Source organism: Dipodomys spectabilis, unplaced genomic scaffold (genome assembly GCF_019054845.1).
Source record: "Dipodomys spectabilis isolate Male_0828 unplaced genomic scaffold, ASM1905484v1 ptg000783l, whole genome shotgun sequence".
Lineage (NCBI taxonomy): Eukaryota > Metazoa > Chordata > Mammalia > Rodentia > Heteromyidae > Dipodomys > Dipodomys spectabilis.
In genome coordinates, this window is record NW_024871460.1 from 27,152,492 (window position 1) to 27,174,401 (window position 21,910).

A 21,910-nucleotide genomic window follows, 5' to 3' on the forward strand; every position below is an offset into this window, starting at 1 on the left:
GGAGATGGTTGAGGGAATGTTAGTGACGCCACCAACAGAGACAAACAAGGGCAATGACAATTGTCTGGAGCCATTCGATGAGTCAGGCCAAGCTATAGAGTAAAAACAGAAGAGGAATGTAGAATTTCAGTAGTCTATCAGTGTACCCCAAGATGTGGCGAGCACAGAGGAAGGATCTATGGTAACTTTGGAAGTGGCTGAACTTGGACTAATTTTTTATTCATGTCTCTCCTTTGAAACACAATGACAGTGGGAACTGGAGAAATGTGTTTTGTCCTGACATCATGTCTAGAGAGAAATAAATATTTAGAACAAATATTATGTTTTTAAAACTCTAGTATTTGGGTGGCAAGAATCACTTCCTGGAGAAAAGGCTACTTTTTATTAAAATTGATATATGAGTTGCCCAAGTTTCAGAAAAATAGTCGCATGGTGCATATGGAAACATACAAGGACCAATCCTTGGCAGTGTGTGGGAAAAGTCTTTGAAAAGTAAGGAACACTGGGTGTAATAAAGGTACAGAATTCAATTTATACACCAATGTATTGAATAAGGTATTTGTCGGAAAGCAAATTTTCTTTCCATGCATATTCAATGTGACATCTTCTGTAGCAGAATACTAATGAGAGGTTAGCTTCTTCCTTGTCTACTACATTTAATTTGTGGTGTTGCATTACCAATGTCAGAGATTGTTTTTAACCAAAACTGGGGTTTAAACTCAGGGCCTCATGCTTACTTAGTTGGCACTCTGCTATTTTAGCCACACCAGTGGATCTGCTTTTTGGTGGTGATTTTTGAGGTGAAGTCTCTTGGACTTTTCTGCTCAAGCTGTCTTCAAACAACAATCCTCTGACTCTCAGGCTCCTGGAAATGATAGGATTACCAGCATGAATCACCTATGCCCAGTTGTTTTTAAAATTTGGTTTGTTTGTTTTTATTCTATGCTTCAATATTCCAAGTTGCTGAATTTTCAGGTCTGATCTAAGACCCATGGATGCCACAAATGTCATACTGGGAACTAGTCTCACAAAGCACTTCATGCCCCTTGTTAGAGTTCTAAAGCAGTAGAACAGACAGGAAAGAAAAGAATTAAGCAAGAGTTAAAACCTCCATTATTAGAATAAAGAGAGCAATTGGGAATGTAGAACACAGGTTATTTTGAGGGGCTGCTGTTCTATGTCACTCTGTGTTTTACTGCTTATCACCTAAGTGCATGGGCCGGGAAGACACAGCACTGCCAGCCTAGAAGAGGACATAGAGTTTTGGGATTTCCCAGCACATAGTCACTAACATTAGATTTTCAGTACTGCCCAGGTTGCCACAGGAGAGCTACTGCCACCAAGCAGTTTGGCCAGGAAAGCCCAGGGCATAGCTAATAGGGAAAGCTAATAGGTTTGTTTCTGAGAGTTTCCTATACCCTTGTTTTTAAAAATCTTAACAGACTTTATATTTGAAAATAGTTTAATATTTGTTAGGAAACAACCAAGTAGATGATAATTACACAGTTACGTGTATCACCTTGGTCACAAAACTGTCTTACAGAAATGTTTTCAGAATAAACAAACTAGTTACATTTACTTTCATTGCAATTATTCTTTTTTATTGTGAAAATACTGTACAGAGGGGTTACAATTACATGGGCAAGATAATGAGTACATTTCTTATCAAGCATTGTAGCCTCCTCCTTTTTTTCCCCTTCCTATCCCACAATTATTCTTTTTCCATTTATAAATACCTCAAAACACCTAGCTACCATGTTCAAAATTTGTGAAGGTTTAGTATAAATGATCAGGAAAACAGTCATTAATTGGGTAGGATTAGAAAAGTGATAATGGTGCTCTTGATTCATTTTAAATCAGAATACAAGCCCAAAGACTCAATGCTCAAACTGTGTTTGAACTCTTAAATAACATTACATTTCTCACTGACTGATAATAATATGCTACAGCCAAATACTTCATTTAGGAAATTTCACAATTATTTTTCAAGTGTGAATAACCTTGGCATTCCTAAAACCTGCTGGTATGTATGCAGCTAGAAAACCCTCTACTTGAGAAACACATGTTGAGGAACTTAACAAAAGGAACTACTGGTACAAATGCTCAAAGATAATATATACATGAATATTTAACTCTATACTATTAGTTCCAGTGGAAAGTTTGAAACAAATTGAACATATATCAAAAGGGGCATGGTTGAAAAAAGTTGAAGTAGGGTATTCTGCAGTTTTAAAAAAAAATGAAGCAGAATGGTATATGGTTGCATTCATAATCTAGAATCATCCTAGTGCTGACAAACAATGCTATGCACACATTTATGTGAATGTCAATAGATGTGTTAAAATGTTTGGAGAGATACTTTGGGCAACTGTCAATGGAGATTAGAATAAGGAGGTTTGGCAAAGAAGAGATTGAAGTTTTAATTTATATAGCCACATAATTCTGTGTTGTTAAACATTTTTGAGTAGTAGTTAAATACTACTTTCATAATTCAAATAAGAAGGATAGTTTAATAATTATTAAGCCAAGCACTGCACCGGTGACTCATGCCAGTGATAATTTCTGATCAGAAGCCTGAGAACTGAGGATAGAGGTTTGAAGGCAGCCTGGACAGAAAAGTCCATAAAAGTCTATTTCTATTTAGCCATGCCTACTGGAGGCATAGCTCAAATGGTAGAGTATCAGCCAGCCATAAGTGAAAATAGGAAGCAAGAGTATGAGGCTCTGAGTTCCACCTCAGTACTGGGACACACACACACACACACACACACACACACACACACACGTATGCATGCATGCACGCTTACACACACATGCATACATACACACAAGTTAACACTTTAATAATAGATTTTGAATTCTAGGTCCATAAATGAGTGAGCCGACAAATTAAGAAAAAGCAGAATAAAAAGTTTTAGACATCTGGAATTTGTAACTAGCTTTCTGGAGAAAGCACAGGAAATCTCTTCTCTGTGCTAATCAAGCTGTACATTCCTCACTCGCAAGGGGGAAATCTACATATTCCCTTGCGAACACTGAAGCATTTGGCCCTGATTAGAATCCAACTTAAATATTTATTTTATATTCATAAAATAATAAGAAGTGAAACCACACTCTGTAAGTTAAATGCATATTTTTGAACAGAGAGGACGAGGATTACAACATAATCGGGAATACAATTCCCAGATTTATAAAATATACAGTGATTTGATTGAATTCAAGCCCTAATCTCCCACTTCCCTAGCTAAAACTATGGGTGAAAAAAAATCAATAAAGCTCTTTCAATAAATACAGGGTAGATTCCTAATCAAGTTCTTTTATTATAGGAGAAAGGATCAAGACTGTGGAAGATTAAGATACGTTATCATACTTTAAAATTTGAAGTAGTTTTAAGGGCAGACAGAAATTAAAACAATATTCCTTAATGGTAACAGATAGGCAACATAGAAAATAAGAGTACCTACATTTTTAAAAATTTTAAAAGTCTTTCATAACATTAGTTTTTCCTCAGCTGTGCCGAGCCAGACAAAATGTAGTGAAACCTTGAACAATTATCTGAATGACTTGAGGAAATGATTACTTTGGCCTAACTGATCTCAACATTTGAAGCAAATGTCTATCCTTCAAGAATTTACCATGTTGCCTTAATCCTTCACTAGAAGAGGTAGGCTACACATGAATGAGATTGAACCACATTTGACCTTTATGGGGACTGCCATTCATCATCAGGTCTGATGTCATGGTCCATATGGATTTTTTGTCTATATAGCATGGCAATTGCCGTGTATGGATGGCTATGTGTGAAAGTATGCCAGGATTTCCCCTGCTAATATTTCATAACCAGCAAAACCTTAATCTGCTTTTACCCAAGTGCTTTGATTCTACATAATCACAAAACAACCCACTTTTTCCTGATCTGGGATGGACACCAGGTGGAGACAGGAAGTATGGAGATTTTTACGACCATTGGAAATTTCTTTCAAAAAGAAATGTACTGGTGGCTCACAGCTGTAATCCTAGGTACTCAGGAGGCTGAGATCTGAGGATCGCGGTTCAAAGCCAGCCTGGGCAGGAAAGTCCGTGAGACTCTTATCTCCAATAAACCACCAGAAAACTGGAAGTGTGCTGTAGCTCAAGCGGTAGAGCGCTAGCCTTGAGCTGAAGAATTGAGGAGGGACAGCGCTCAGGCCCAGAGTTCAAGCCCCATGACCAGCCAAAAAAAAAATAAAATAAAATAAAATAAAAGAAAAAGAAATGTACTCTTTTTCATGTATATTTTTTATTGTAAAAATACTGTGCCGAGGGGTTACAGTTACATGAGTAGGGTAATGTTTTTCCCCTACCGTCCTTTCCCTCCCCACTTCTCCAACTCTTCCCTCCCCCTTGAAATTGTAAAGTTCATTTTTAGCATAATGTCTTACACAGACCCATTATAAGAAATGTACTCTTTATCTAACTTATGTAACCATAACTCTGTATATCACCTTTACAATAACAATAAATAAATTAAAAAATAAAATAAACAGGCTAATTCAGACTTTGGTATAGTAAATGAATGCATTTTTGCAAATTGGTACATAGTAATTGCTCGTGGTTAATAGTTATGATACTTTTATTGTTTGATTATTGCCTTATGATCCTGTGTCCTGACACTTTTTCTTGGCATGGCTGCTCTTTTATACTTTGTTGAAATAAAAATGACTTCTGTTAATTATTATAGAATATCCTCTTTATGTTATTATAAACTCTAATGTAAAAATTATAAGGTATTCAGAAAATACTCATGATTTTTGCTAAGCATTCTAGAGAAATTTACCTCTAACCAGAAAAATGTTGCAAGCCACTTAGACAATAATATCAAGCTTGAATAAAGGTTATTATCACATGCATTTATCTTAAAATAGAAAACTTAAAACCTTCCAATATTCAGAAAAATATGGCTGCTTCAAATTGAATAACATTATAATGCTCCATAAATTTTCATAACAAAGAATGCATTTCAGTGTATTTACTTTTCTGCATTTCTAATCTTTGACTTTTGCTCCCAACCACAAAGATGAAAAAAAGTAATTGGAGAGGCCATTAAACCAGGCATTTGTAAAGATTTATCTCTCTCTGTTTGAATCACTTTTTTTCTAAGTGACATTTAAAACTCTAGAATGGGTTTAGGCAGGTATGGGACAAAGATATTTTTACATTTCAAGGGTACAGCTTTGCGAAACAGTAACAAAAAGCTCTGTACAGTGTATTGTGAAGAGAATAATGAAGTTGCATTAAACACCAGTTTAAAAATATATTCAAACTAGGGGAGAATTAGCTCTTGTGAAATTAATGCACCAATTACAATACAGTTATTCTCCTTCCATGAGCAAAGTGTTTTGGCAGTGAAATTTTATTCATGAATAAAATTCATGAATAAAGGTTAATCCTTTAGATAGATAGATAGATAGATGGATAGATAGACAGACAGACAGACAGATAGATAGATAGAGATAACTATATATCGGTATCTACATATCTATATCTATTGCTATGTATATATCTGGGATCCTTGATTTATTCTATTAATTCCAAGGTGTGTAGAAACATGTCAGACAAAGTTTATTTTCTTTCTAAAATAAATAGTGGGTTTGACTGGTCCTTTTCCCTTTCTTATTATTTATTTTTTAATTATCATAAAGTAGTGGTACAAAGGGGTTTCAATTCAGCATCACAGTTTATGAGTACAATACATCTTGATCAATGTGACCCCTGTCATCATTCTCCTCTATCTCTCCTAACCCCATACATCTTCTCAATATACCTAGTTCATTTTTCACATATATACATTTAATATTATGTGTGCATTTGGAGAAACTTACCACATAGTTCCTCTGTGTCAAGATTGCTGAAAAGATGAAAAAAGAGGCATTATTACTTTAGAAATATTTTTCACAAGACTTTATTTCTTTTATAAATTCTACATTGTTTAAACATAAGTTATTAGCAATGGCTATATTCTATCTGAGGAAATAATTTCTAGAATTTGTACTTTTTCCCACAACATGTCAAGGAAAAAGTGCATAATGGTGAAGAATGCACATTTTGGGGCTTTGTAATATACATTACAAACATTGGAGATTTTTATCCGCTTTATCACACTTAGTAATTTTAAAATCAAGATTTTGTCCTATGACATGGAATATATACTCTTGGATAAGTGATACATCCAAATCTTCTTGCAAAGTTGCATTTACTACCAAATAGAATATGTAAGTCTTTCCAAGTATTGTTAATGTGAGTTTCTACTTATTCATTTATTCCAAGGACATTGTTAAGCCTTGTTGTAAGTGCCATTGACATATGAATTGATCAGATTTGTAGTCTTTGGGAGCTCAATTTATAGATAGACTCATCTGGTAAATAAGTGAAGTAAACTACAGTAAAATAGCTGACATGGAAGGAACTGGAAAATCAGAAGAAGACCTCAAGAAATATATTACAGAGGATGAGATATTTGAGTGAAATCTCAAGGATTACATATGAAGTAGAAAAGATGACAAAGGAAAAATACTGTAGTTAGAAGAAATGCTATGATAATGAATGAAATGGACAGAATATTTCATTCAGTTTCATTCTCAAATACAGATCATTAATGAGGAAATGGTACTAAAACCTGAAAGATATTATGTAAAAAAAACAAAAACAAAAAACAAGAAGTAGCTGGGCGCTGGTGGCTCACGCCTGCAATCCTAGCTACTCAGGGGCTGAGATCTGAGGATCTTGGTTCAAAGCCAGCCCGGCAGGAAAGTCTGTGAGACTCTTATCTCCAATAAACGATTCAGAAAACCTGAAGTGGTGCTGTGGCTCAAGTGGTAGAGTGCTAGCCTTGTGCTGAAGAGCTGAAGGACAGTGCCCAGACCCAGAGACCAAAAAATAAAAACAAACAAAAAACCAAAATAAAACAAAACAAACAAAAAAAAACAACACAAAAACAAAAAGACAAAACCCAAAGTTTCTCCCTTACCTTTTACAAATATGGAACCACAAAAGAATTTTACTAAGATGAGGAACATAACTAGGTTTATAAATAGTTACAAATACATATATAAGTCACTGACAGATGGAGATGGGTTGAGGTTGGGCAAAAGCTGGGTGAAAATGAGGCCAGGAATCCACTTTGCAAGATTTTACAACAGCCTAGGCCAGTTCTGAGCAGGGTGTACAACCCTCAGAGACTGTATAAAAGCTGTTGGGTAACAAGAGGTATTTGAAGATATTTTTCAACCCTTTGAATTGCTTTTTGTGTAACTTTATAATACAAAAATATTCACACAGTGATTTATTTGCATAATTTATGAACAAATAAAACTATATATCGGTATTTGAATTGCCAATTTCATAGCTTTTCCTAGTAGAGTTTTGCGATGACAGGGACTGGGGAAGAAAACAATAGCTATATATAGAAGAGTCTGAGGTAAAACTAACTGTAAAATGTCAGGATTGCTTCGATTTTACTAGTAATATCACTGCAACTGTTAAAATCGATGTTTTAAAAAAAAAATCTTAGTTTTTTTTCCCTATATCTTAGAGTTTTGTAGAACTTCAGACTTGGACAGTACATTAAGAGTCACTTTGTTTATGCATTTATTTTCCTCAGAATGGTTCACATTTTCATAATGTTCCATTTTGAATTCCTAAGGGAATTAACAGCACCAATCCACTATTAAAAATTAAATTAGCTGGAATAGAGCATAAATCATAGCAGTTCAGAATCATTTGCTAGACAGTAACTCTGCTTGTTCCTTAATAAAAGATTATGTTTGCCAATGCTATAGTGTTTGTGGCCTGAAGCATGCCTTTATTTAGCGTTTTCTGTGTATGCTATGTTGCTAGTAGTTGGAAAGAAGCCATGGTTTTTTTTTTTTATAGTAGGTTCATATGAATGAATTCTAGTAAAACTGATTTAATACTGAGATGTATTTCCAGTACTATCCAATGCCATCTTATTAAGGACAGAAAGGGGAATGGGAGAAGGGAAGGAAAGATGGATATGGAAAGTGAGGAGGAGAGGGGAAGAAAAGAGAGAGGAGGGGAGGTGACTACTATGTTGTACCATCCCTCTAGAAGTGATTTCTGTGTTCATGCTAGGCCCTAATCCTTAATTAGCTGCAAGCTCAGGTCTCTATGAATACAACAATTGATCACTGTCTGTGAGAATATCTGAATAATATTTGCTGGGAAGGTGGTTCAGTGGTAGAGCGCTTGCTTTGCATGCATGAGGCCCTGGGTTTGATTCCTCAACACCACAGAAACAGAAAAAGCCAGAAATGGCTGTGGTTTAAGTGGTAGAGTGCTAGCCTTGAGTTGAAGAGCTGAGGGACAGTGCCTAGGCCCAGAGTTCAGGCCCCTACGACCGATAAAAACAAAAAATCCCTTTGACTACTGCCTATGTCCTCAAATTCCCCTAGATTAAATTCTCTTGGCTCAATTTAGCATAATTGGCATCTCTAGTGTCTGCCTAAAGCAGGAGCACCTCCAATCCTGAGCTCAACTTTTCCTGCAATCTACTCTTATCTCTCTACTTCTATTCAAATTCTTCTATGTCCAATTACAAATATGGTTCATGGAGTTCAATGATGCTCAAAAGTATTTGCAAAGTCAGGTATTTGGTTCATTTTCTACTTCTGTTGACTTTCATTAAGGCTGTCTTGTTTGGTGCATCATAACTAGCTCAGCACATTTGCCGAGGGATACTCTGCTCAAGTGGTCCTTAATGAATGGAGAGATCACAACATTACTTTTATAAAGTAAAAGCAATAATGATTGAGCATACTTGACCTAGAGGAATCTGGGGAAATAAACATGGGCATTGCATCTCAAGAGATAAGGATACCACACAGGTTATCAAAGAAGGCTTAGACCAGGTGATGAGTGGAAAAAAAACAACAGAACCAGCACAAAAGTGGAGCTTGGTTCTTGTGATCAAGGCCAATGTTCAGTTGTCAGATACAAGATGATGCATAGGCCAGGCTGTTAAAATATTGTGACTTGAGATTGGATCCTGGAATATGAGTAAACCCTGGCAACAGCTCTTTGCCTCCTTTCTGCAAAGCCCATCATTATTTCTGAAATTCATGATGTGCCATTCACAGACTAAATGGAACAAGTTTATAGAGATGTTGTCTACATGGACTTGTACCAAGTACCATGTGTCATCCTATTGGCATTCCATACTCTATATGTCCATATGGACAGTGATCTTCACACACTTTTAGGTTGAGTCTCCTATGGGGTGCCTGCAGGAGAGAAATCCAATTTATAGACAGTCTCACAAGCAAGAAACTGAACTTGTCTAATACTGAAGCCAATTAAGGTCAGATTATTTTCCATACATAAACACAATGCCTAATTTATGAGAGACAAAATGGAATAGGAAGCACATTTTTTCTTAAGCTAAATGTATTCACTTATTCATTCAAGGACATATTCATAGACATTTTTATATGCATTATAGTGGATTGAACTGTGTCTTCTCAATAATTTGTTCAAATTTGGGATGGGAAGTTGGCTCAGTGGTAAAGTGTTGCCTTGTATACGTGAGGCCCTGAGTTCAGTTCCTCAGCACTAAATAAGCAGAAAAAAGCCTCAAGTGGCACTGTAGCTCAAGTGGTAGGGCGCTAGCCTTGAGCTGAAGAGCTGAGGGACAGCGCCCAGGCCCAGAGTTCAGCCCCCATGACCGACAAAAAAAAAATTGTTCAAATTCTAGACTGGTTAGCTATGTATGGGTGTGATCGTCTTTGGAATAAGAATTATAGGCATAATTGAGTTATGCTGAATTAGTGTATGCCCTAATTCAGTGACTTACTCTATATACAAGAGGGATATTTGGATGAAAGACACAGATACATAAGAAAGACATGTAAAGACAGAGGCAGAGAGCAGAATTATGCTCCTACAAGATAAGAAACAGAAAGATTCAGCCGTAGAAGCTGGAAAAAGGTATAGGAAGATTCTTCTTTAAACACTTTAGAAGGCGCATGCTCCTGATGATACCTTTATGATGAACTTTGTGCCTTCAGAACTGGCATGAATTTCTGTTGTATAAGCTAGCTAGTCTGTGGCACTTTTTGTTACAGCAGTGCTGGGACACTAGTATAGGCATAGTTCCTATGGATTGGCATATAGACAAAAGAGCATCAGTTTTTGGGTTGTGTCACTTCACTGTCCTTTGAACACTCCATGAAATAAAGAAGAAGTTTGAATGATGGAAAGTCATTGCTCTTCATTTAAATCAGTTCAATTTTGGGAATTCCCAAAACACTTGATACCCTAGAGCATCAATTATGGGCAAAGAAAAAAAAAGGAATGCAATTCATTGTTAAATAGCAGATGACAAGTATGGAATAGTCAGCATGCACAGGTATAGTTTTGAAAAATTTGCATGCCATGCTTCACTTCCTACAAAGGCTGATTTTCTTCATTGTGTAGGAGGGGACTGGGCTGTAGGCAATTTTAAGTTATTTGTTTGATGTCACTCATTTATTGAGTAGTGGTGCTTAGATCCAAACTTAGGTACATTTTACTTGAGAGAGCTTTTATCTGTTTATACAGGAACTTGGACTCCACAGCAGAAATGTGGAGTCCATAGCAGATGGGTGATTCAGTCAAAAAGTAAGTAAATAAAAGGAGCAGGAGCGGTCAACTGCATAAAGCAAAAGACATGAGCATGTTAGAATCTCCATTAGGACTCTTCGTGCAAATCATCATGTCTTCAGACTTAACGAGGTGAGCATAGTAAACCCTCCCATTGCCAGTCACTGATGTCCAAGAATTGAACCAGGCAGTCAGTCGTATTTGGGACTGAACCCATCACTTAAGACATGAATAGAGAAAAAGAAACTGCAATAGAGCATGCACACAAGATGGTGAGGAAACAATCAGGAAGTTGAGAAAGACACACTAACCCCTGGGGGAAAACTACTAAAGTTCATGTCTACTGACTTTGGTCATTTTGAGACAACTCTTTCACTCTTTTACTGAGTTTTGAAGACTTGGAAATGACACAGGAGCCTGATTATGACCAAGGAATGAGCATGCCAGCAAGAAACAGACATGACTAAGTAGACGGAGGGAGATGTGTTCAAATGAACGAAGAAAGCCAGTCATAGTTACAGAATGGAACCAACCGGCTGAGAATGAGAAAGCAATTGGAAGAAAGAGGCCACAGCAGACGCTGTGGGACAAGAGGGACCTGAAAGACAAGTATAACGTAGAAGAGGGGAGACATTTTTTTTCCCTCAGAGCTTGACGTTTTTCTTTTAGGAGAAATCTAATTGGATGATATTTGAACCAGTTTTTCTACTTTAGATTTTTCTAAATCTGGCTGAGCAAAGGCATCACCTGGAGTATTTTCAAAAAATAAAACCAACAAATTTTTAGGCTAAACTCATAAGAGATTTTGCTTCAGAACTTCAAGGTAGGGGTCAGGAGTCTCTTCTTTCACAACTCACAAAGGTGATTTTCGTTATCAGCTCCCATCTCTCCACATGATCTTGCCACACTATCTCTCAAAGCAAATACAGCATTTCCTAGCAATGAAACCATCCGAAAAGAATACTAGCAGCACTGTACGTGGTGCCTTAAATTGATTATAATTATATATTCTCTGTTAATAGCACTAAACTCAGTAATTATACACACAATAATAGACTCTGTTACTCCTCTGTTGGGCTTAATTAGATTCAGCAGGGGACAAGATCTGCTTACTCAAAAGGTCAACCTCAAAGTGACAATTGAACATTTGTCCCTGCTCTCTCTAAGCCACGTTGGAGGCCTAATGGATAAGCCAGGCTTTTGTGAGAATTCTCCCCTGGACTCATGCTGAAGGCCTCTGTATTTTTCCCTCAAAGCTTACTATCTTCAGCACTTGTTACCAATTGGTGATACAACTCTTACTCCTTTGATCCTTAGTTCTATCTTCTTTCTCAAACTCAAGTCTAGTTTGTGAATTCCACTTTTTGGTTCCTTCACTTGAATACCCTCCCAGTATTTACACCAGTGCTTTCAAATACTTGTGAACATAAAGGTTGTACAGAGAACACACTAAAACTCAGACAGGATGCCCAGAGATCCTCCACAAGGGTCCCCTCAGTAGGATTTTTCTGGAACACATCATGTTGCTGGTAATCACAGGAGTGATTTGATTGACATAATGGACACTTCAGCAGGTGCAGCTGAGCTCAGCTTCTTTTTTAAAATTTTAATTTTAGTGTTAAGGTGAGGTACAGAGGGGTTAGAGTTACATAAGTAAGATAGTACATTTTTTCCAGAACTTGTTATTCCCCTCCCTCACTTTTATCCCACTTTCCTTCCCATACAAAGCCCCCCACACCGAGTTGTACGTTCATTTCCAACATATTGTCTTGTGAGTATTACTGTTGCATTTGTTCACCCTTTGTCCTTTGTCTCACTGTTTTGTTGTTCTCCTTCCCTAATTCAGATAAACATATGTACACTGTCAGGGTGCCAAAATCAAATACAATGGCAACAAGGAATAAACCATAGGAAAAAAAAGCACAAAAGAAACAAGAAATCATGTAGTACATTAAAAACAACAACAAAAAGTAAAACCTCTTGTGTCCATGTCTTGGAGTTCATTTCTTATATGGTCATATGTTCATAGCTATGAGCTATTCTTCTCATCTGCTAGGAATATCCCAGACATATACTAATTGTTACAAGTGAGGAAAACCAGGGATCTATGTTTCTTTGGATATGATTTTTTCCCCAAGTCTTGCTATTTCCTTACAAATAGGGTGATGTTATTTTTCCTGATGGAAGCACAGAATTCCATTGTATGCACACACACACACACACACACACACACACACACACACACACACACATCACATTTTCTTGATCTATCGACTTCTCTTTTTTTTCCTGACCCAAGTTTGGTGGGAAGCTGTTGGCCCCAGCATCATGAAGCACAAGCACCATCTGTCAGGCTGTACTATTCCTGCTCACTTGCACTAACTCCTTCATGGCATGTGAGAAATTCTTCCCCACCTTCTTCAAATATTCACAAAAAGGAGTCCTGTTGAAGATTCAAACAACAATGTTAAGCCCAGTTTTCTCCTGGACTCTGATTTTGAACAGATTCCAGGAATAATTTTACAAATGTCTTCTTTAATCTTACTCCAGGCATAAACATTATATAGAGAGCCTGCCACTTAAAGATATTCTTAGCTAGGTGCTGGTGGCTCAGGCCTGTGATCCTAGCTACTCAGGAGGCTGAGATATAGAGTTTGTAGTTCCAAGCCATCTCAGGAAGAAAAGTCTGAGATTCTTATCTTCACTTAACCACCAAAAAGCCAGAAGTGGAGCTGTGGATCAAGTAGTAGAGTGCCAGCCTTGGGCAAAAATCTAAGGGACAGCACTCAGGCCTTGAGTTTAAGCTCCAGTATCAGCATGTATGTGTGGGCGCACACACACACACACACACACACACACACACACACACACACACACACACACACACTAATGGCATACTTTAGTAATGTTAATTCAGAAAATAAAAAGTCAGAATTTATAGTGTTGTAAAATAAGGTGGTACTGGAAAAGGGGAGAGAAGAAAAATCATAAAAAAAATTACCAGACACGGTTTTTGTTAAAATGTGCTGTGTAACTGCGGAAGCATAAATAATTGACAAGCTGTTTCTGTGACTTAACATTGTACTCTTCCCTGAGGAGTTTTGAGCTCAAATTGTTTTTTTGACAACTGTTGCCATTCCAGAACTGAAGAAGCTGCCCCATGGCCAATGTCCTCAAAAGACATATACTATATGACTCTCCAGCTACCCTCCGCTTCTCTTTCTCTTTGATCTCATTGCTTCTTCCCTGCTGCTCAAGACCTCTCATGTTCAGTCTGAATCACAGCTTCTAATCCCACTGGGAAGTCTTTTCCCCTTTCCTTTTTCTTTAGTGACTTTTCTTCCTATCTCTTTTGTTTCTTGTCATTACCCATACCTCTTGGTTTTAATGTGAGAAGACTGGTTATGCAGCAGACGACTCTTACTTATTCTGCTCATCCTTCTTCCACTCCTCCTCTTCTGTTCTTTTTATTATTAATGTTTTTTATTTTGAAAATATCATACAGAGGGGTTACAATTACATGAGCAAGGTAATGAGTACATTTCTTATCAAGCATTGTTGCCTCCTCCTTTGTTTCCCCTTACCTTCCCTGCCCTCTCATACTCCCATTTCTCCCCCCCCCCCCCCCCCCCCCCCCGCCATCCCCCTCCCGCCCTCGTGCGCCCCCTTCCCCCACCAAAGTTGTAAAGTTCATTTTTCGACATAACATCTCATTGTTGCAATGGGTCCACCTGTATCCCTATTTAAACAATTTGTTTTTTCCCTTCCATTCCACAAATTATACCAACATCAAATACAGTGAAAACAGGGGTTATAACGTTAGGGAGGGACATACAAAGCAACCAAGAAATCATCTTATAAAAATGTTAGAAACAATAGCAAGAAGGAAACCCATTTGAGTCAGTTTGTTAGGAAATGGAAAGACTTGGAAAAAATTATATTAATTTAATTTAATTTTTTCTAAAAGTCATGTACAGAGGGGTTACAGTTACATAAGTAAGGATTAAAGACAGTGATGACAGATGATAAACCAAAGGGGGAATGAAAGAAAAAAAGAAATAACTTCACACAATATGTTAAAAACACCACCACTACCTCTTGTTTCCATTATCGTGGAGTTCATTTGGATTGGGATCATTTTATATGGTCATATATACATGGCTATTGAGCTATTGTGATCCTTTGCTTTATTATCTTAGACATATATGCCATCTCCCTATGTTGGTGAACTGGACCTCAATTATGGGTTTCTGGTGAGGCTATTGATCATATGAATCCTTTGTTAACTTTTTACTTGCTGTGACAGAATGCTTAATATAAACTTTAAAAAGGAAAAATTTGTTTTGATTCACGTTTTCAGTTCTGGCCATCATGGCAGAGAAAGTACACATAAAAAGTAAATTTTTTTTAAAAAAAGCATGAAGCACGCTGGTAATCTTTTTAATTGTCATTTGTTTAATGAAAATAGTTTATACAATAATGTGGTATCATATAAAATTGTTTCACTAAAAGTAGGTTCAATAAAATGGGTAGGTCTGAGAATTGTCTCAGTAAATTCATGCATATGGTGTTGTAAACATACAGAAAAATTTGCCAATTTAGAAGACTTTGTATGACTAGAAATATCTATACCTTTTTCAAAGATGAAAATAACTCAAAGAAATAAAATGGTTTCTTTTGTGAGTGGGAAAATGGTGGGGTTAGAACATCTTTTATCTCTCCTTTTATGTAATGAAAAATTTTTATGAATGAGTCTGGCATGCCTCATAAATACTTGAGTTTGCTAACAGCTAATATTTCAAAATTTCACTCGTATGAACTTATTTCAAATGCCAGTTTTCTTTAGACATTTCAATCTTTATCACAAAGCAGAATGTATAAACAAGAAGTATAAATATTCCAGAAAATTGTATGAGAGAGTTAGAGAGATAGAGAGAAAGTGGAGTAAAAAATGAGATCTCTCTTTTTTCTCCCCTTTTGTTAAAAAGTTAAAAAAAATCAAAACTGATTCAAGTGATTGAGATGGATATAAGGGGAAAATGTTTCTTTGTTTTACTTATTCTGAAGTTATTAGAAAAAAGCACATAGGCATCAAATTATGTTAAAGAAGCAAAATGTGAATTAGGAAAGAAGAGAAAGAAAGTCATTGTGTGGAGCCATGATAAAATTTTTTTTCCAGTTTTCTCATGTTCTAATAGCAAGTATTGAGATACTCTAGATTCCATATCTGTACTGAAGGAGGGGGTGGAAACATTGTAGACTTTTCATATATCTACATTTCTGATATGCAAATGAAATTCTTTTTATCTCATTTATCAGTTAATCCAGTTAAAATAGGGCTAGACAGTGATTTTATATTTAAGATTCAGTTCAATGAAAAACCTATAGATTCAAATAAAAATAAATACAAATGTCTACATACATATGGTGATTGACATATTTCTTTATCTCCGGGACTCAAGGAATTCTGAACTTTAGGAGCTATTTGCCAGGAATGAAGAATAAAAATCAAGTTATTTTTATTATGTCACAGGATCACTGTGAGTTCATAATTTCATTGGAAATAAGGATATTTATACAGTAAAGACAAAATATCAAATTCCCACATTTTCTGTGTCATAATCTAGTACCCTTTCCTCCCAGCTATCCAATTAAATATACTCTCTGTCTTTTATGTTATTTCTGTATAATGTGGTACATATTTATCATCTCTCTGAATGACAATAGATGCTTTGTGGGATTCATATATATTTATAAATACATTCATATGTATTCACATATTCATGTATGTATATATGCACTACATATAATATATATAAATTTATATATGTATGTACATATAATACATATATAGTATATATACATCAGTACTATGCATATTATATGCATATATACATATATACATATGCACATACATACACATATATGTATCTGTATGTATAATATCCATATATCCATATGTACAAATGTATATGTCATTATATATTATATATTATATAGGTCATTATATAATATATAATATTATATATATGATTTATTTATATAACATATGTTATATAATGTGTATTATTATATATTATATAACATATACATACATACATGTACACATAGATACATATATATGTATCTATCTATAGTACTGAAATTTGAAATCTGTGTAATTAATCATACTTTTCTCTCCAAAGTTTGTTGTCTGCTTCAGACTGCTGGTTTCCTCAACCTTTCTATCATCATACAGACCTCTTCAAGCCTACACTTCCTTTCCAGATTTCATTAATTTTACAGGTTCTTCACGTAATGCACACAAGGGAAAATGCCACGTTTAAGTTAATGAAATGAACACTAAGAGACATTACTTCAATAGGATGCATTTTTTCCATCTTCTTTTAGGGCAATTCCATCAATCACACTGAATTATTTTTCCATTCAAGAAAATGTTGAATGAGTAATTGTCTTTCCTGTCTACCTTCTGTGTATGTTTTTCATTTTCCCTCCAAGTTCTATTTTTCATATCTCCATTTTTCATCTTCCTTTCTGTGTTCCTTGTGAGCAGTTAGAAGTTTAGGGATTTGAAGTTAATTGGTGACTACTCTGTTGATAGATTATCCAATTATTCTTTCCTTCGATAATTTTGACAATTAAGTTAATTCTAGGTCTTAATCCCTTTTCTTCCTGATTTGGAGAGTTCAAGTAGAAAAGTAAATAATTCTATTACTTAAAAAACTATAAAAATAACTAAACTCAAGAATCAACCATAGCTGTTGCTAATATTTTTATCATAATTAAATAATTCTAGAAAAATTTTAAATAAAAAACTACTTAAAAATCTTCTAACGAAAAAAGAGAAAGAGGAGTAAAAAATGAATTCTCCCTTTTTCCCCTTTTGTTAAAAAAGTTTTTTTATATCAAAACAAGAAATGTACATACTAACTTATTTATATAACTGTAACCCCTCTGTACATCACTTTGACAATAAAATTTAAAAAAAAATCTTCTAGGGGCTGGGAATGTGGCTTCGTGGTAGAGTGCTTGCCTGACATGCATGAAGCCCTGGGTTCAATTCCACAGTACCACATAAAAAGAAAAGGCCAGAAGTGGCACTGTGGCTCAAGGGGTGGATTTCTAGCCTCAAGCAAAAGAAGCTCAGAGACAGTGTCCAGGCCTTGAGTTCAAGCCCAAGACTGGCAAAACAAAGAAAAGATCTTCTAACAGAACAATATCTAATCTAAAAAACAGTAACAATCCAAACTAATTGTTATTTTAGGCTCTAGGTTATTCCCTTCCTGTAAAGTTCAGTATATAGTAAACAACCAATAATACTTGGAAGATAAATAAGTAGAAAATTTGTTTTTTTGTTGATTTAAATGCTTTAAAACTAGATATATATATATATCCTGTCTTCAATATTTTGTAATGAAGACTGAATTATACATTTACTGACATAGGTTTTTAGGGTTGTAGAATGATCTCAATTCTACCTAAATACAGAGCACAAATAGTTCAGAGATCAAATCTATTGGGGCATAATTACCGCAGTTTCTATTTTGATGAAAATAACATGTTTGTAATTTTCTTTTTTTTTTCTGGAAGGATCAAGAGCAAATTTAAGCTCCCTTACAATGAAACAATTGCTGAAATTATAATGTTAAAATCTATTTTGTAAGGAAAACATTAGTTATCAGTGGCCAAAAGATGTCCAGCCAAACTGATAATTAAGGAACCCCAAAACACCTATAAAATTAGAGTAGCCAACATTGATAGAGTCATTCTAGTACTGAAAGACTTCTTATGTAACATTTGAAAAATCAAACACCCTTTTGGCTATGCTCAATGATACATTAAAGCTGTCAGAAAGATAATTAGGAATTACTCTATAGTAATTAAGGATATGCCACTTTTACTCACTCAATCCAGATTGTTCTCTGCTTCACAGAATTTAGGATGTACCAAGTAGCACTTGATTTTAGAAAAACCCTCTAGTCTCATGGAATCTCAAAGGAAAATGTAACTATTGTCTTGTTGGCTTTCAAAAATCACTCAGAAAAATGTACTTTTTAAAAACAATTAAGGACACAGATGACACTTAAAGAAACTACTCTGCTGCTTAGAGTCAAAAATTATTGCTCACATAAGAGAATTTTTACTAGGATAGTGATGTATAATTTTGCATAAAGACAAAAATGCAAGTTTCAAGAAAAATGTTACAAAAATCAAGTTGAGTGAGTAAAAATGTTTTCTTGCTGATAAACATTATTTGTAAATTTTATTTCATGTGGATACATAATGTTGCACCTTGTGGTTTAAAAATAAACCTTTTCAACCAATGGAATTTATTGTTCAAAACACTAATAATCTGTGGGACCAAAACCAATGTGTCTGCCTACAGTGTGCTCTCTTTCTCCCTCTCTCTTTTCCTCTCTCTCTCCTCTCCCCCCTGCTTTCTGTAAGATTAAAGATAAATCTCTGAAAAAAGACCTTCTCAAGTAGCATATTTTGAGATTCTAATTAATAAAGGTAAAAATAAATATACACATGCTATAACCAGAAGTGAAAAGTCTTATAAAGTGTGAATCAGTCTTCTCATCTGCTTTTACCCCAATGTCCCTTGCCATTATTTCCTTCTACTGACTACCACTCCTTTGGTGAATCAGTGACAGAGCAGAACACTAGCTGAGTTAAAACACCCAGATCTGTGATCAAACATTATTCTGATTGCCCTCAAGTGTATCTTCTGGATAGGATCAACATTTAAATCAGTAGATCGGGAGTTGAGCATTCACCATTCTGAGTGTGTATGCACTCCGACTAAAATAAATTCTCCTCAAGCAGGAGGGAGTGTCCCAACATACACCCTTGGATTTGGCCCCTGCCACCTGGAGTTTTCCTGAGTTTCCAGGCTTGAGACCCACCTTACAGATTTTGGACTTACCTAGTTCTATAACCATAGCAGCCAGTTCCTTAAAATGCATCTCTTTCTGCACAAATACATATTCTAGTGTTGTTTCTCTAGAGAACTCTGACCAATACAAAGGGTCAAATAATTGACTTTTGAATTTCAAAAGGCTAGATCCAGATATAAGACATCTATTTAGAAGAACACAACTCAATAACAACCAAGCCTTTATAGCTCCAACTAAAGATTCCAAGAACAAAACAAAAAATAAAGAAAAAATAAAAAGAGGTGATATTAAACTGCATTCTTGAAAAGGAGGGATTCTGAACACACTTATCTTCCCCTATAATGGAAACAGGGGTGTTGAAAGTGGTAGAATCCTGAAATTGAAGCAGGATAAGAAGCATCTGGCCATAGAGCATCTGTGACAAATCTCCATAAAAGGACTACTCTTCTCAAAAACATTGTGGGGAAGGAAAAGAAGACAAAGCTGCATGGTATGTCTAGATAGAAGATGCTCAGACAACATTTCAGAATTACCTGAAGCAAAGACTGATTTAGGAAGAGTATAGGGACTATTTGGATGTAAGAGCAGCAAGAATATGGCACAGAGAGGTGGTGGCCTTGAAAAGGATTAGAGGTTAAGAAAGTTCTATTTTCCCTGTTAAGGATTGTTCTTGTAATTCAGAGGTTTTTGTGGTTCCATATGAATTTCAAACTCTACTAATACCAAACTTCAACCTCTATTGCAGAGCTATAGTAATGAAAATATCTTGGTTCTGCACAAAAACAGGCTTGAGAACTAATGAAACAGAAGACTCAGAAATAAACTCACAGCCCTATAGCAATCTAATATTTGATGAGGGAGCCTAAAGCATAGGCTGAAAGAAAGGCAGTTTCTTGAACAAATGGTACTGGGAAAACTGGATATCCACATGCAGGAAACTGAAACTAGATGCTTATGTCATCCTGTATCAGCATCAATTAAATATGGATCAAAGACTCCAATGTAGGACCTGAAACCATGAAACTGTTAGGTAAATTAAATCGGTAGCTGAAGTAAAAGAGCACCAGGCAGTATTCAGGCAGGGGAAATGTTTATTTTTGAGATGCAGGCGGGCCTCCAGTCAAGTTGGAAGCCCATGTGGCTGGGGAAAAAGGGTCAAACCACACCTGGGCCAGGACCTATAAAGGCCAGGGGTAGAGAGAAGGTGTGGCCACACCAGATGTGGATGTGACCTCAAGGAGGGAGGATGTGACTGCCTCCAGTTACTGGTGCTGGTTACCTAGGTGACACAGGTACTGGGCAGAGACTTAGCCAAGAGGAGGGAGGAATCTGCTCAGCCTTCTCAGGGCAGGCCTTCCAGAAACCATTACAGGAAGAAGTAGGAGAAACTTTAGGACTCCTCAACACAGTTAAGAACTTTCTAAGTACAGCTCCAGAAGCACAGCAAATCAAACACAGACTTGATAAATGTGACTGTATAAAACTTAAAAGTTTCTGCACAGCAAAAGACATAGCCAATAAACTAAAAAAGACAGCTTACAGAACGGGAGAAGATTTTTGCCAGCTACACAGCAGACAATGGTTTAAGATACAGAATATACAGAAAGCTTAAAAAAAAACCCTCAAACAACAAACAACCCAATTAATCAGTGGGATAATGAGCTAAAGCGACACTTCTCAAAAGAAGTCAAACTGGCCAATAGACACAGGTTCAACCTCTCTGGCCCTAAAGGCAATGAAAGTCAAAACAATGCTGTGATTCTACCTAACCCCAGTTAAAATGCCCATTATCAAGGAAACAAACAGTAACAGATGCTGGTGAGGATATGACCAAAAGAGAACCCTAATACAATGTTGATGGGAATGTAAACTCATTTCTTCTCTAGAAAACAATATGGAGTTTCTTCCAAAAACTAAATGAAGAAGAACCCTATGATACAGCAATTCCACTCCTTGGCATTTATCTAGAACTCACAAAACAGAATACAGTAATGCCACCAGCACAACAATGTTTATTGCACTACTATTCAGCATGCCAAGGTATGGGATCATTCCAGATGTCTTTCAATAGACGAATGGATCAAGAAACTATGATCTACAATAGAACGTTACTCAGCCATTAGAAAAAAAGAATATTGTGCCATTTGTAAAGAAATAGAAAGACTAGGGGAAAAATCTCATTATGTTATTAAGGCCCAAAGAGACAAAGGTGGTATTTTTTCCTCATGTGTAGAAACTAGAATTAGTCTATAAACCTATAAAAATATGTTCGGTGGCATGCCAGTGATTATAAATGTATTGACTAAAATATGGTAGATTCAAGGGGGATCTCAAATAGTGTAATTCCTTAGGCTAAATAAAATCCCAACAATAAA

General features: G+C 35.9%; 1 protein-coding gene across 1 annotated transcript in view; it reads right to left on the minus strand.

The window, feature by feature from the left end:
• The window catches only part of Necab1 (N-terminal EF-hand calcium binding protein 1), a 148,195-nt gene that overhangs the window by 72,559 nt on the left and 53,726 nt on the right, over positions 1–21,910 (minus strand). The window contains exon 4 of the mRNA XM_042673110.1: positions 5,862–5,887. Within this exon, the coding sequence (XP_042529044.1) occupies positions 5,862–5,887 (26 nt within the window). The remainder of the gene's footprint in view (positions 1–5,861; positions 5,888–21,910) is intronic.